Genomic DNA, 16160 nt, shown 5'->3' on the forward strand with positions numbered 1-16160 from the left:
TATCTCTTTTTCTCACCTGATTTAGTATTTGTTTGGTAAAATCATCCCTAAAATGTTTACATCTAAAACACTAAATGGTTATTACTGAGTCTTGATTATCTTTTTCTGTTCCTTGCAAGAAAGTGTTTATTTTAATAAAGTATTTTACTGTTTGGCATTCATTGCCTCCCTTCATTCAAAACTTATGGGCCTTGCCCTCATATCATTGCATGTATTAACATCAACACCAAATCCAGGACAAAGAAGGAATTATCGAACAACTCCATTCAATCTGTGTCTAACATTTAGCAGGAATGATTTGGAGTCACCCTTGTGCAACCCTTGAATGTATACCTTGGTTGCTTGTTTAACATCTCAATGAAGTATATCCTCAGTGGTTGTGATTTGGGAGATGAAAGGCCTTGACTGATAATTTTCAAATAGTCAGAATGAGTGAGCTCAATCAGTTGTGGGCCTTAAGGACCTGGCCACAGACTGCAATACTTTGATGTCAGTAAGGCAATCTAGTCCAGTCCAGCTGACTGTGTGGCACTGCCTGACCTGATGACAGGGTGAAAGGCATTTTGGCATTCAGGGCGAAGATGGCAGGTGCCTCACCTCTGGGGCCAAGGACACTCCCCTGGGACTATGAGTCTGCACTCCTGCAGCTTTGTGCAAAAGCAAAATGAGAGCAATGTGACCCTCTGGAAGCCCTTGTCAATACTGGCCACTGGAACCAAGATGTCAGTCATCTCAACTTCCACAAGTGAAATGTGAGCTTCATCATGGTATATGCCACTGATTTGTTTATGGAGCTGACTACTCACTCCATTTTGGATAGTAGAGTCATCACCATGCTCTACCCAATATTAGAGTTAGGTTCTTCTCCTGATGATGGGCTTCTCAGTGCACTTGAAGTCTGCATCTGGCCTCTGTACAGCAGAGCTACTAAATAATCACACTTCCCTGTGAGTTGACTCCTGTGGTGTTTTCTGTGCCGTAGTTTCTGTACACTTGTGGCTGGCTACTCCCTTCATAAAGGTCTCTTCTCTAACATTCCTTTTTAAGTATATTGTTCTCTGAGTCAGCGATTGTCAGGGTCAGATCAAGAAAAGCTGAATCTTAAGGAAATGTGGCCATTTTCAGTGTGTGAAATGAAGGAGAGTGAGTCAAGTCAGGTTTTAATGCAACAGAAAAGCAGAAAGACAAGTGGCTGCTGAAAGAAGCTGAAACAATAAATCTTCCAGCATTGCCATTTTACAAAGCCATGATTCTTCTTCCTGTCATGGCCATCACCATTTCTTCTACAGAGTGGAGGATATACAGCTGGGGCTGACCCTCTTCCAGTTGTAGCCTCTGCCACATGCAACATTCTGCAAGAAAGGAAGTCTGGAAGGAAGTGTGTCTTTCTTGTGATGTATTTACAGAATATGAGTCCAATTGAATTTTTAGGCCAATCAGTTTTAGTGATATTTGTTGAGGAATAAACGTTAGCCAGAGCTCCATTTATCTCCTTTGAAAAGTGCCATGGACTTCTATAACCACCTGAGAGTGCAGACATCGAAAAGATGATATCCTGCAAGGTGTGGGAATGTCAGCCAAAGTTATTTGCTCAATCCTGTGCACTGAGGTAGGAACCTTCGCTACCATTGAGAGATAGCAGGCAGCCAGTAGAAAGCCCACATTTCTCTGTAATTTATTTGCATATTGTTCATATTTTCTTTTCCTATCTACAACAACATCAGCTTGCATGTATATAATGCTTTCAGTGTTTTAAACCATGTCAGAGGTGTTTATCAAATAGAATTTGACACTGAACCACATAAGGCGATATTAAGGCAGGTGACCAAAGCCTTGACCAAAGAGAGGTTTTAAAAAGTGTTTTACGAGAGAGCGAGGTGGAAGGATTTAGGGAGGGAATTACAGAGCTTATGGCCTAAAGACCTGAATGCAATACTACCAATGAAAAGCAAAGTGAATTGAGAATGTAAAAATGTCCAGAATTAGAAGAGCACAGAAAGTGTAGGGCTGGCAGAGATTTCAAATATTGGATGGGATGGTGCCATGGAGGAATGTGAAGACAAAGATGAGTATTTTAATTAGTATTACTTGATAATCAGTCCTGTAAGAAAGCAATAATAGAAATTTATGTGTGGCTGATAAATTCTAAACTGTCCTTTTGAATTGAAGTTTTAAAAGCTCTTTGGTCCATCAGCTGCACAGTTTTGCTTTTGGAAAGAGTTTAAAATGTGTATGTAAGGAGGGGAATGTGTTTACCACCTTATGCATTCACTCTCGCCACAACCAGGCCCACAGTGGCATCAGTATTCACATGTTGGCAGAATTTTCTGGTTGCACTCACCCTTAAACAGGAAAATCCCACCCGAGGTCAATGGACCTATCCACAGTCCATCCCTCACCCGCTTTGATTCCTGTAGCGGACAGAACGGGAAAATTTGCACCAGTGGTCAAAATGGCCCCCATCTGCATCATAACAATTTTGGCATTCTGTGATTTTAAAGTAATGGAATTGTTGGACTAGCTGCCAACCTGGGACTCTGGGAATAAGGTGATAGGTGAGCGGGACTTCCAAGCTTGGATCTTACTATTGTGCTCATTGTGGCTAGATCAAAATCAAATAATCAGAAATGTCCAAGCCATATAGCTTTCTTCAGATGCTAGTTCTCTCAATGATTAAATTCACCAATTTATTTATGAAATGCGTCAGCGAGGTCCAGAAAAATAATCAATTTTCCTTTGCTGGAAACCACATTTTCTTAATGAAGTACCATTTTCCGAGAAGGCTTGTAAACAATCAACCAAAACCCTGCATGCCTGCTGTTTTAATAGCAAGGCAACAGATACATAAATATATTTTAGGAAAATAACAGTTGTATAAAAAGAATAAGCAGATGTGATTGTCATCATTTGTAATGTTGACTTAGGTGCTATCTCTCTAAACTGTCCGACTGGCTATCTGTTTCCTGAATTTATCTCGTTGTGTTCTAGAATATTTATAATAACATCATGTTCAGACAAATCAAAACAACAATAATTTATTTGGAGCAAAATAAAATAGGTATCATTAGTTATCACCTAGAAATTCGAGAAATTAATGAAGACAAAAGTTAATTCTTACTTGATAATCAGTCCTGTAAGAAAGCAATAATAGAAATTTATGTGTGGCTGATAAATTCTAAATTGTCCTTTTGAATTGAAGTTTTAAAAGCTCTTTGGTCCATCAGCTGCACAGTTTTGCTTTTGGAAAGAGTTTAAAATGTGTATGTAAGGAGAGGAATGTGTTTACCACCTTATGCATTCACTCTCACCACAACCAGGTCCACAGTGGCATCAGTGTTTAACATGTACAAGATGCATTGCAGATATGTGCCAAGACTACTTCAAAAGTGCCTTCCAAACACATGACCTCTATCACCTAGAAAGACAAGCATTGCAGAGCGCTTGGGAAGGTCTTCTGCAAGCTTTCCTCCAAGTTACATGCTACAATGACTTGGAATCTTGGAATGTACTCACACTTCTTCAATGTTGTTGGATCTAAACCCTGGAACTCCCTCCCTAAAATACTATGGGTCTATGTATACCATATAGACTGTAGCAGTTTACAAAAGTAACTCACAAAAGGGGCAGCACAGTGGTTAGCACTGCTGCCTCATAGCCTCAGGTACTCGGGTGTGATTCCCTGCTTGGGTCAAGGTCTGTGCAGAGTCTGCACATGTGTCTGTGTGGGTTTCCTCCAGGTGCTGCAGTTTCCTCCCACAGTCTGTGCAGAATGCTAAATTCTCCCTCAGTGTACCCGACCAGGTGCCAAAGTGTGGCGACTAGGGGATTTTCATTGTAACTTCATTGCAGTGTTAATGTAAGCTTACTTGTGACACAAACAAACAAATAAACTCACTAGAACCTTCTCATGACCAATTCGGACAATAGGTAATAAATCCAAGCCTTGCCAATGATGCTGACACCCTATGGCTAAATTAAAAAAGATACTGTTGATGTGATGTAATGTCAGTGAATGTAGCTACACACAGTGGATTACCTTTTTTCTCTAATTTCTCCTCCCCAGGTAATTTCCCAGCTCCGGATTCTAAGCAGGTCAATGACAGCTGGCTGCAAGTTTGACAGAGACATCTGGTCTAATGAATTGTCTCCAATTCTCAACCTCTGGAAGAAACTTAATCAGGTAAGGTGCTGTCCAAATGAAAATTTTTATCTGGGATTTCCTCAGGAGCTTTCCAGCCAGAACTGGCAAAGCCCCAGAGAAATAGCAAAAAAGAACATGTTACTTTTTTAAGCAGCATAATGGCACAGTGGTTAGCACTGCTGCTTCACAGCACCAGGGACCCGGGTTCAATTTCAGCCTTGGATGACTCTATGTGTGGAGTTTGCACAGCTTCAGGGACCTGGGTGTCTGTCTATATGGAGTTTTGATGTAGAGATGCTGGCGTTGGACTGGGATAAACACAGTAAGAAGTCTCACAACACCAGGTTTATTTGATAGTAATCCCACAAGCTTTCGGAAATGGTGTTCCTTCGTCAGGTGTGTGGAAGGTTCTGATCAGAGAAAGGCATATAACGGCACATACGCTTGCAACTCGGCCAACGTTGTCTACCTAATACGCTGCAGGAAAGGATGTCCCAAAGCATGGTACATTGGGGAGACCGTGCAGATGAATGAACATCGCTTGACAATCACCAGGCAAGATTGTTCCCTCCCTGTTGGGGAACACTTCAGTGGTCACAGGCATTCAGTCTCTGATCTTCAGGTAAGCGTTCTCCAAGCCAGCCTTCACGACATACAACAGCACGAAGTCGCTGAGCAGAGACTGATAGCCAAGTTCTGCACACAGGAGGACGGCTTCAATCGGGACCTGGGGTTTATGTCGCACTATCTGTAACCCCCATGACTTGCCTGGGCTTGTAAAATCTCACTTACTGTCCTGTCTGGAGACAATGCACATCTCTTTAACCTATGCTAATGCTATCTCCACTCACATTGTCTGCATCTTTAAGATTTGAGTAGCAGGTTAACTGCAAAGAGTTGCATTCTAATCAGTATTCTGTAAACTGTATGTGTCTTTATATGCCTTTCTCTGATCGAACCTTCCACACACCTGCCAAAGGAATACCGTTTCCGAAAGCTTGTGGGATTACTATCAAATAAACTGGTTTGACTTAAACCTAGTGTTGTGAGACTTCTTACTATATGGAGTTTGCCTGTTCTCCCCGTATGTGTGTGGGTTTTCACTGAGTGCTCCAGTTTCCTTCTACAGTCCAAAGATGTGCAAGTTAGGTGAACTGGCCACAGCAAATTGCATGTGTGAGTGTGTGCCCTGCGATGGATTGGTGTCCTGTCTTGGGTATAACCCGCCCTAATGCCCAATGTTTGTCAGGATAATCTCCAACTCCTAGTAAGCAGTTAAGTGAAGTGAAATGTTGAGCTACTTTGTGTTGTTGATCTGCATTCATCCAGATGAATGAAAAGTATTGCTTTCCTGATTTGTACCTTGTGAACAGAGCCGTAGATAACTTGGAAGCAAGTAGCAGAGTCCAACCAACAGAGTACCGTTTCACCACTTCACTCAGAGAATTTGAACAAGGGAATTTTAAGGGTTGATTTCTTTCAAAGAGAGGCTTTTTTGCATTTAGCATTCAAATTTACTTTAGTTAGAAGTTTATTTCACATTCTGAGTTAGGGATAACAAAGCTGCCTGCTCATAGCAACAGCACAATTAATTAGCGGCTAGCCCAAATTGGTCACCAGGGCCTGACTTAGATTTTTAGAATGTATGCCAGTAATAATACAAAGGGTTTTTGATTCCACATGAAGTAAGTAGCACTGAACCCAGCTCAATAGAGTTCTATTTTAACAACATGCTTAATTTGGGGAAATAGGTGAGACAAGGAGTGATGGTATTGCCAACAGAGAATAGGTACCATGGACATAATTGAAATTTACAAATTGTTTGAATGTGTAATTGTTTGATGTCACAGGGAGAATACAAGTAATAGCCAAGCACATTGCCAGTTGTAACCCCAGTCTTGCCTTCGCTGATGCCATTCACTGCTGACAACATCCACTCTTGCCAGCTTCATCTTGGTGAGAGCCTGGATCTAAATCTTCACCTGTTGTCTGCTTCTCAATTTTATACTCACTTATTTTTGTTCTATGCACAGAGAGGGAGAGAATGCTGCAAGAAAATGGATGAACATATGTAAGGGGCTTCTTCATACAGTTTGCATCCTGAGAATTAAAAGCATTGATTTATGAGCAAGATGTGAAAGTGAAATGGAAAGGAAGGGGCTGAACTTTGAATTGAGAAAGTATGCATCTGAATAACGCAATACTTAACATTTGCTGCCAGGGTGAAGGCAGAATGCTGTTAGAGCATGTTGTGAAGGCAGCCATCAATAAGTATAAGTATGTGACTCGTTCCAACACTGAATTCAAGTTCTGGGAATGTTATTTTGTCACTTTGTCATCCACATCATCTCCTCAGTTAACTTGCTTCATTATTGTCAGTAAGTGGAAACAATACTTACCCGCAGGCCCTCAACTTTTGAACAAACACCCTCACATTTGAACCTGGGTTCTCAAATATGACTATTTGGCAGTCATCTGACCTTTGCACAGAACCAACCAAAAGTTGTTGTGGAACGCAAGCTGTTGCAGATTTGGAAATTTAAAAAAGAATAAAATTCAGGTAGCCCCTTCATCAAGTGATTCACTCCAGGTGCCCACTCCAGTGCAATGCCGGCATCTCCACATCATTAATAGAATCAGATGGGCAGTCTACCAATCATATACAAATGAAGTCTGGTAGTTATAGTCAGGGCCACACTGTCGTTTGTAAATCAAGGCTGATGCACTTCAAAGATTATCTGGCCTAATTTTCTTTATTTCTCACATGTTTGCATGTCATCAAAACTAGTTTTCAGAAATTCCCCATTAAACTTAAAACCTGTTCTTAAAATTTGCAAGATTTCTACATAATTAATTGCATTTTGGTATTGAATGCTGGTGAATAAGTATTCACTTCATATCAGACTTTAAATATAAAACAATTTCCAGATGTGATTTTTCATAGGAATAATGAGGTTACCTCTGTTGCAGTTTCACCACTAATGTTAATTTTGACCTTTATAACAGATACTGTTCCTTGCACAGGCAGCAGTAAAATTCCAACTGTAGAGAAATTAAATTTTGCTTCTAGTATTTGAACAGCAAGAATTGTGGTTAATAGTTTCTTGTCACCTGTCTTTCATTTTCTGGTAATGTTCCAACAAAATATTAAATAAGAATGTAAATACTACAATTCTTTGTGAAAGTTCTCTGAGAAACAAATGACAAACTGCAATAATTGGTGGTTATGTAAGACTGTAGAGGGTCTTAACTCAGACTCTTAACTCAGGTAGCTGAAAGATTTGTACCATATTTTAGTGACCATTGTGTGAAATGATAGCAAAATAGATTTACCTTTTCTTAGTGAGTCAATTTATTGTAAGGGCCTGTAATGGGCAGCAGATCCTGTTTCCATGGAGCATTGTCGCCTGCTGGACATTTAGGACCTATCTATTATGAGTCATGATATGATCAGTTAGCATTATTATGCATTGTGGTTAATATGCATTTACTTTGAACCAATCCTAATCAAATTGCACTGGATTAATGAACTACCAACTCTTCTTTTCAACTGCTGATCCTAGCACTCGCACAATCTTCTGAAATGCCAAATTGGTAGCTTTTGCAAAAAGCTTTTTTAGAAAGTTATGATTATTCAGTGACATTAGGGGCATATTGAAGGGTCTCAGGCCACAATCATCCAATCCTCTTGAAACATAGGGATAGTCCCAGAGGACTGCAGGATTGCAAATGTTATACCCTTGTTTAAAAAAAAAATGCAATAAAGTTTGTAATTGCAGGTTCGTCAGCCATAGAACCCTACAGTGCAGAAAGAGGTCCTTCGGCCCATTGAGTCTGCACCAAACACAATCCCACTCAGGCCCTACCCCCATATTATACCCACTAATCTACACATTCTTGGACACTAAGGGTCAATTTCTTAGCATGGCCAATCAACCTAACCCACACAACTTTGGACTGTGGGAGGAAACCCACACAGACACAAGGAGAATGTGCAAACTCCACACAGACAGTGACCTGAGCCAGGAATTGAACCTAGGACCCTGGAACTGTGAAGCAATAGTGCTAACCACTGTGCTACTGTGCCACAGTGCTAACCACTGTTCTACCGTGCAGCCTGACAACCATGGTGGGAAATTTTTGAGAGAAACAACAGTGCCTTTCTACAGTGTTGTATTACAGAACAAAACATTAAGGAACTTTGCAGGAATTTTGGAACAAACATTTACACTGAATCACCGAAAGGAAATATTAAGTTTCCTGGTCTAAAACTTGGTCAGAGATTTAGGTTTTCAGGAGCTTTTTATAGGAGAAACAGAGAAGGATAGAGTGATATAAGGAGAGAATTCCAAAGTTTAAATTATATTCCTAGACAATAATCCAGAGTAAAGTTTATTGGCATTTGAAATCATTTCAAAATTTGCAGATGACATAAAACACGGCAATGTAAAAATGATCAGCAGAATAGTAGCAGACTTTATGAAAGCATAGATGGACGAATGAAATAGGCAGGCATTTGACAGATGAAATTTAACACCGAGGAGTGATACTGTGATATGTTTTAGTAGCAATAATAAGGAGAAGCGATATAAATTAATGGTACCATTTTAAAGTGTAACCAGGAACACAGAGGCACAGAGTACAAAAGAAAGGAAGTTATGTTAAACCTTTAGAGAATGCTAAATCGTAGAGCTTAGAACGATTGCAGCAGAGAAGAAGACCAATCAACCCTTTTGGTGGAATCCTCCCATCCCGCCCATGGCATGTTTAATGGTGGATGGATGCAGTGAATCTAGTCGGAGTCAAAATCGTTGAAAACCCACCAGCGTAAAGTAACATCGCAATGCCCCCAATGGCAGGTTAATGGCAGGTTGTTTATCCTGCTGGTAGATGGCATGAATGCCATTTGTAATCATTTGCATCTCATGAATGCTTATTAAAACAGCCGCCCTGCCAGCTTCCCACCAGGCCTCCAAATCTTCCACCATGCCAGGAGGAAATCATGTTGACATCAAACTCAACTGATAGAGTGGCCAACAAAAGGTGGCCTTCAGTTCACCGGAAACTTCGAGATGAGTGCAACAAGCTTTATGTCATAGTGCTGTGCTGCTCCTGATGTGCTCTCCAACACTCTGCTAAAACAGATCCTGTCCTTCATTTCCATGTCAAGCTGGTCTTTGATGGAAAGAGTTGTTCTTCTGGACCCATGGACCCTCCTGTGTCATCATCTCAGATCAGTACTGTGCCTAGAGATGTCATCAATAGTAAAGCCCACCCAAGATTCGAGAACATAAACAAACTTGCATTCAAATGTTGCATTGTCAGGGATGCCATCTTTTAGTTGAAGTGTTGTAGGGACAAATGGTGTGAGAAATTGAAATGTGACACTGTTGTTTGTGGGACCTGATTCAAAGTAGGGATTATATTGCACTTTGGGACAGTAGAGATTTAACATTTGCCCACCTGATTGTGCTGTTTGTTTACTGGGTTTAAACTCTGACCAATATTTTGTTCTCCACTTACTTCAATATCTTAAAATTACTCCCTCTGTGTTCAATATCTAGGCATTGAATTGACTGTGAAAAAAAACTGAACATCTTTTACAAAATAGGACTAATGTTTTTCCATAAGCACTTTTAAAATGTTTGATTTTTTTTTCCTTTATTAATAGCTCCCTTATTTTCTCTCCAGGGCTCTCAACTGATTCATCAAAAGATATCCCCTCCAAATGAGAAGCAAGGCTCCCCAATCCAGTCATTCATAATTTTGGAACAATACAATGCCATCCGCCTGGTGCAAATTATCCATCAGTCTCTGGCAGCAATGAGCAAAGTGATTCGAGGAGCATCTTTACTGACATCTTCTGTACAGAAGCTGGCCACTGCGTTAATGAATCAAGAGGTACAGATTAATCTTCAGAAAACTATCGTTATTTAATTCTGAATTTTGTGTTCATTGAATTTTAGACAATCATACGTTGGCTGTTTACTCCCAGACTTCTGTTATATTTGGTTATGCCTTTTTTTGAATGATTTAATAGATGTGAAATAAACAAAATAATCCTGATCCAAGTAGCTACAGTTAATCTTATAGAAACAGTTGATGTTCAAAAAACAATCAAATAAAAATAAAACACTTCCTGGCTCATGCAAAACATTTAGCTATTAATAAGTACAGATGATTTCATAAGCATTGAAATGAAGTGTTTTATCTAGTTAACTGAAATGTTTTAAAATGTTTACACTATTTTCAGTGAATCTGCTGTGATAAATTGAGTAAGTAGCTTTTGTGGGCAGATAATTGAGGTAGAAATCAAATTATTTTTGCCCAAAGTCAATCCCCTCAAATCTCCTAGCGTGACTTGACCCTTCCTGTGATTTGTCTACAGAATTCTAATGCATCTAATTACCATAATATTGTAATGAGGGCCAATGCTACTACAGCCTTCTAATTTTCTGGATTTATGTTGATAATGCATTAGGATTACATTAAAATGAGAGATACAGGCTCCAGCTGCTCCTAAGATTAAATGAGACAGGCAGAAGTGAGAGTTTTTGAGCCAGAAGAAAGCTAAAAGTTTGAATAATGATAATTGCAGCAGAAACAAATTTTTGGAGTGATTTTGTTTTGGAAATCAACTGACAAAATGATGCAAGAAATAGAAGCAGGAGTGGGTTATCTGACCCCCTTGACCTTATTCTTCCATTCAATAAAATCCCAGTATGTTTTGATATTATAGACTTGCTTCTAATTCCCTGTGGGAGTGTGAGAATACTGGGATATGTTAACCTTCCCTTTTAATCTACAGTGAGGGTTTCTCAGGGGCAGGCAAGTCTTTCCTTATTAGCATAACTTTGCATATTATTATTGCAGAAGAGGAATTGGAGAGGATGTAGCAGAGGGATCTGAGGAAATATTTAAGCTGCATCCACCAAATATTAGTATCGCTTCCCCTCCTGAACCCCACTGCACACACAATGCAGTCAAGGTGTGAAGATCTTAGAGAACATGTATACTAGTTCTCTAAGTAAACTCCACTGTAAGGGCACAAGGGGAGCTGTGTTGCTTATTGCATGAAAACAAGTAACCATAATCACCTGCCAGTACTGCTCTTGTTGAGTGTATAAAAATGTTCAGAGTGATTCTCCGAAAAAAATTCTAAATGTTGAATTTGTGTGAAAACTGGAGTAAATCATGCTGGTTTTTTCAGTGGGAGTTTAAAAAAGAATCTCCCACACTCTGCACTGTAGAGTGCTATGTTAAAATTCAGGGGGCAGGGCCTATTTCCGCTGGACTGACCAGCAGCATAGTGCTGAGCGAGCCACTGCACATGTGCCCAGGCCCCTGTCTGCTGGCCCCCCGTTTTCTGGCTAGTTCAATCACTGACTAGCCATGCTGCCTCCGCAACACCGACCCTCTCAACTTTCTGCGGCCCGATCACTGCTCCCTGACATGTCCGGGCCAAAGGGACAGGCTGGCACTACAAAGGTGTCAATGCCAAGGGGGCACCCTTTGCACCTGACCCTGTGGGGGGTCTCAATTGCCCCGCCTTCACTCCAGTGGGATTGGGGTGCCAGCTCCCCGCAAGGGGGGAGCTATAGTAAACCGCATAGATGCTTGCGGGCCTGGAGATTTCAGTTGAGGGCCCGCTAATGTTGTTCAAAATAGATGATAATGGGAGGCTGTATACATTAGAGATCTGATGGCGCTGAAAATCTGGCGTTGGGAGAGGCGCTGAGGCCCGGACGCCAGCATGGATGTTGCAAATTGGCCTAAAAAAAAACACAGCAGGATAGGAGAACTGCCCCCTTTAACTGCCCCAAACCTTAGTGCACCAGGTCCCTTTAGGTTGTCAACTTCTGTATTTCTGTATTATCACTCAGTGCAATTTGGACATATATTCAACAGGTAATTGACATACTTTATAAGGATGCAGGAGGTGTCTGACTGGCATCACAACAGCACCTGAGCAAGTTGAGACCATACAGTTTTGTAGCCTTTTGGCATTCCAGCATCCAAGGCACAATAGATGCCAACCGATTTGTTTGTTAGGTTTGTTGCTAACCCGATTGACTTGGTCAGTGGAACAGCTTTGACACCCTGAATGTACAAATAGTGTGACATGCAGAGTCATGCTAATGATGTATTACACTCTCCTTAAGCTCAGGAAGGAAGAAAATCATACCATGGATAGCTTCTGGATAAGAAAGCATGCCCTATCTCCTGAGGATAATGACCCCACCTATAGTTGTGCTATATGTGCTGCTACCAGTTTTTTTAATGCTTTCACAGGATGTGAGCGCAGTTGGCTAGAGCAGCTTTTATTGCCTATCCCAACTTGCCCTTGGGTTGGTAGTGGTGAACCATCTTCTTGAACCACTATAATTTACACTGTTTAGGTACACCTATCTTGTTGTTAGGAAGAGGGTTCCAGGATTTTGACCCAACTATTGTGAAGGAACAGTGATGTAATTCCAAGTCAGAATTGGAGGGAAACTTGCAGGTGATGGTGTTCCCATGCATCTGCTGCCTCTGCCCTTCTAGGTGGTAGATATCACGAGTTTGGAAGGAGCTGTCAAAGGAGCCTTGTTGAGTTGCTGCAGTGAATCTTGTAAATGTACACACTACCACCACAGTGCATTGGCAGTGGAGGGAGTGAACGTCTAAGATGATGGATGGACTGCCAAACAAGCAGGCTGCTTTTTCCTGGATGGAGTCAAACTTCTTGAGTCTTATTAGAGCTATTCTCAGCCAGGTAAATGAAGAGTATACCATTACACTCCTGACTTCTGCCTTCTAGATTGTGGACAGGCTTTAGGGAGTCAGGAGGCCTGTTCTTATGCACAGTATTTATATGGCTGGTCCAGTTGGTGAACATCCCCATTTCTCACATTATGATGGAAGGAAGGTGGGTGATGAAGTAGCTGGGGATGGTTGGGTCCAAGGCATAACTGAGATGTTTGACCTCTAACCACCGCAACTATAGAACATAGAACATAGAACACTACAGCACAAACAGGCCCTTTGGCCCACGAGTTGTGCCAATCACATCAACACCTACCAACCTACAGACCTATCTATAACCCTCAATCTCATTAAACCCCATATACTCATCCAGAAGTCTTTTAAAAGACCCCAGCGAGTTCGCCTCCACCACCACTGACGGCAGCCGATTCCATTCACTCACCACCCTCTGAGTGAAAAACTTACCCCTAACTATCTTCCTTTGTGTCATGTATCATTCCGATCAGTGGAGAGTTTCCCCCAATTCTTATTCACTGCAATTCACTGAATGTCAGTGAGCAGGTTTTTGCTGAGTAAGTGCCACTTGATAGTACTGTTGATGACACTTTCCATTAATTTGTTCATGGTCAAGAGTAGACTGAGGGGGCTGTAATTTGGATTTGTGTGTCAGGATATACTTAGGCAATTTTCCACGTTGCCAGGTCGATGCCAGTGTTGTAGCTGTACTGTGCTTTGTTAGGGGCACGGCTATTCTGCAACATAAATTTCAGAACTATTGCCAGACTATTATCAACATTCAGCCATTGCAACATTCAGTGCCTTTAACCATTTATTGATACCATGTTGATTGAATCAAATTGGCTGAAGACTGGTATCTGTGATGCTGGGGTCCTCATGAGGAGGACAGGATAGATCATGCGCTCACCGCTCCTGGCTGAAGATTGTTGCAAATTTTTCAGCCTTGTCTTTTGCACTGATGTGCTGGGGTCTCCCATTAGGTGGCAAGGTGGCACAGTGGTTAGCACTGCTGCACAATCGTTAGCACTGCTACCTCACAGCCAGAAACCAGGTTTGATTCCTGGCTTGGGTCACTGTGCGGAGTTTGCATGATCCCCCCATGTCTGCATGGGTTTCCTCTGGGTGCCCTGGTTTCTCACCACAGTCCAAAAGATGTGCTGGTTAGGTGCATTGGCCATGCTAAATTCTCCCTCAGTGTACCCAAGCAGGTGCCGTGTATCCAAATAGGTGTAGCAACTGGGGGATTTTCACTGTAACTTCATTGCAGTGTTAATGTAAGCCTACTTGTGACACTAATAAATAAGCTTTGAATCTTGAAACCTTTATTGAGAATGATATAATTTTGAGCCTATTCTGAAACATTATTTTTAATTGTTCACCACCATACCTGACGTAGCAGGACTACTGAGGTCATATCTGACCTGTGGGCTGTGAGATCACTTAACTCTGTTTCTTGCATGCTGCTTCTGTTGTTTGACATACATGCATTTCTATGTTGTTGCTTCACCAGGTTGACACCTCATTTTTAGCTATGACTGGTCCTACTTCTGGCATGCCCTCCTGCACCCTTCATTGAATCAGATTTGATTCCCTGGCTGATGATAATAGTAGCGTGGGAAATATGTGGTTACCATGACGTTACAGTTTGTCATTATTTATAGTTCTACTGCTATCCCACAGCACTTCATAGATGCCCAGTTTTGAGTTGCTGGATCTGTTCAAATCTATCCCATTTAGCACATTGTGCCAAACAACACCATGAAGGCTATTTTCAACATAAAGATGGGACTTTGTCTCCACAAGTATGCTGCAGTGGTCACTCCTACAATATTATCATGGTCACATGCATCTGCAACAGGTAGATTGGTGAGGATGAGGGAAAGTAGGTTTTTCCCTGTTATTGGTTCCCTCACCACCTGCCAGGTTAGTAGCTATGTCATTCTGGATTTGGCCAGCTTGGTCAGTACTTGTGCTTCTAAGTCACTCTTGGTAATGGACTTCGAAGTCTCCCACCTAGACATTTCTGTGCCCTTGCTGCCTTCAGTGCATCTTCCAAATGATGTTCAATATGTTGGAGCACTGGTTCATCAACTGAGAAAGGGCAGCAGGTGATAACTATTGTATGTTGTTTGTCTGTTCAGTAGATCTCAAGCTGTAACCTCATGCCTTGACTCACCCAACAAGCATGGTTGAGTCTCTTCTAGGTATGGTACTTCAATCACATGGATCGTCTTGGCATCCTCCACCCATCTAAGTGTCTTAACCTTGCATAGTTTTCCAATCCAGGTGGTTGCAGTTGAAATATTGCACTGAGATTACTGGACATTGCTCTCGCCTGTGAGGACATTTGGCTCTACAGCCACAGTAGACATGGTTGCCTACCCTATTGTGGTCAGTTTGGGTACAGCTTCCTCATTCCTTTTGTCACTTTACTAGCTAGACATTTGTGGTTGCTCTGTACCATGGCTTCCTTTTGCCATGTGAAATTGATCTGTGTTGTTGGCTGATTTCAGACCATCTGACTACTTGGACAACCTCTATACCATCAGAACTTCTTTAGCCTTTAATATGTCTAAGGGCATGTGCCTTGTGAGTTCTGAATTAAGATTACTGTAGTCATAGCCTTCAGTAAAACTGTATAATTAATTTATAAAAGAGTCAACAATTTCTCTAGATTGTTGGACACATTTGTTGAATTTTGTCCTCTAAATGTTCTTAGATTAAAATTTTAACACTTTATCAAGTTTAGTGGAGGAGTTGGCTCTTCCTTGCCTCACAATAATATTGGCTGCCGAACCTACTGAATAAATTAGTGTATTCACTTATTCAGCTGCTATCTTTTATCAATTCCAGAAGGAATCATGTATCATTGGTCTGGTAATGTTGGTTTGTTGTCCATTATTGCTTTAAAGCTCAGGGACATATAGTTTTCAATGCTGTGCAGGATTTAAAGATGTCACCACAGTAGCAGTTTTTCTGAGAGTCTCCCTACACTTGTCATATCTTGGTTGGCTCCTGCTGCAACAGTGGTCCCAGAATCTTTGTCTTTAGTTTTATACAACAATTTACTGGATCAACTATTCTGGGCTTCCTTTTGAGATTGGAGGATTTTCGGAGGGTTTCATAGTGGTTTTCAAGCTTTGTCAGCTTTTGAACCTTCAGATTTGTTTTGTTACAACATGATATGGTGCCAATTCTGAACCCAGACCGGTCATAGTGATTTTGGAAACAGGCTGAGCTGACATTTTCATTTGCA

At 41.2% G+C, this 16160-nt stretch overlaps 1 protein-coding gene across 2 annotated transcripts in view; it reads left to right on the forward strand.

Annotated features, from left to right (window-relative positions):
- dync2h1 (dynein cytoplasmic 2 heavy chain 1) overlaps positions 1–16160 on the forward strand; it is a 546351-nt gene that overhangs the window by 459837 nt on the left and 70354 nt on the right. For both annotated transcript variants that reach the window (XM_080197215.1, XM_080197216.1), the window contains 2 exons: positions 4064–4180; positions 9833–10042. In XM_080197215.1, coding sequence (XP_080053341.1) covers positions 4064–4180; positions 9833–10042 — 327 coding nt within the window. The remainder of the gene's footprint in view (positions 1–4063; positions 4181–9832; positions 10043–16160) is intronic.

Source organism: Carcharhinus amblyrhynchos, chromosome 10, assembly GCF_965287045.1.
Source record: "Carcharhinus amblyrhynchos chromosome 10, sCarAmb.v2.hapA, whole genome shotgun sequence".
Taxonomy (NCBI): Eukaryota; Metazoa; Chordata; class Chondrichthyes; order Carcharhiniformes; family Carcharhinidae; genus Carcharhinus; species Carcharhinus amblyrhynchos.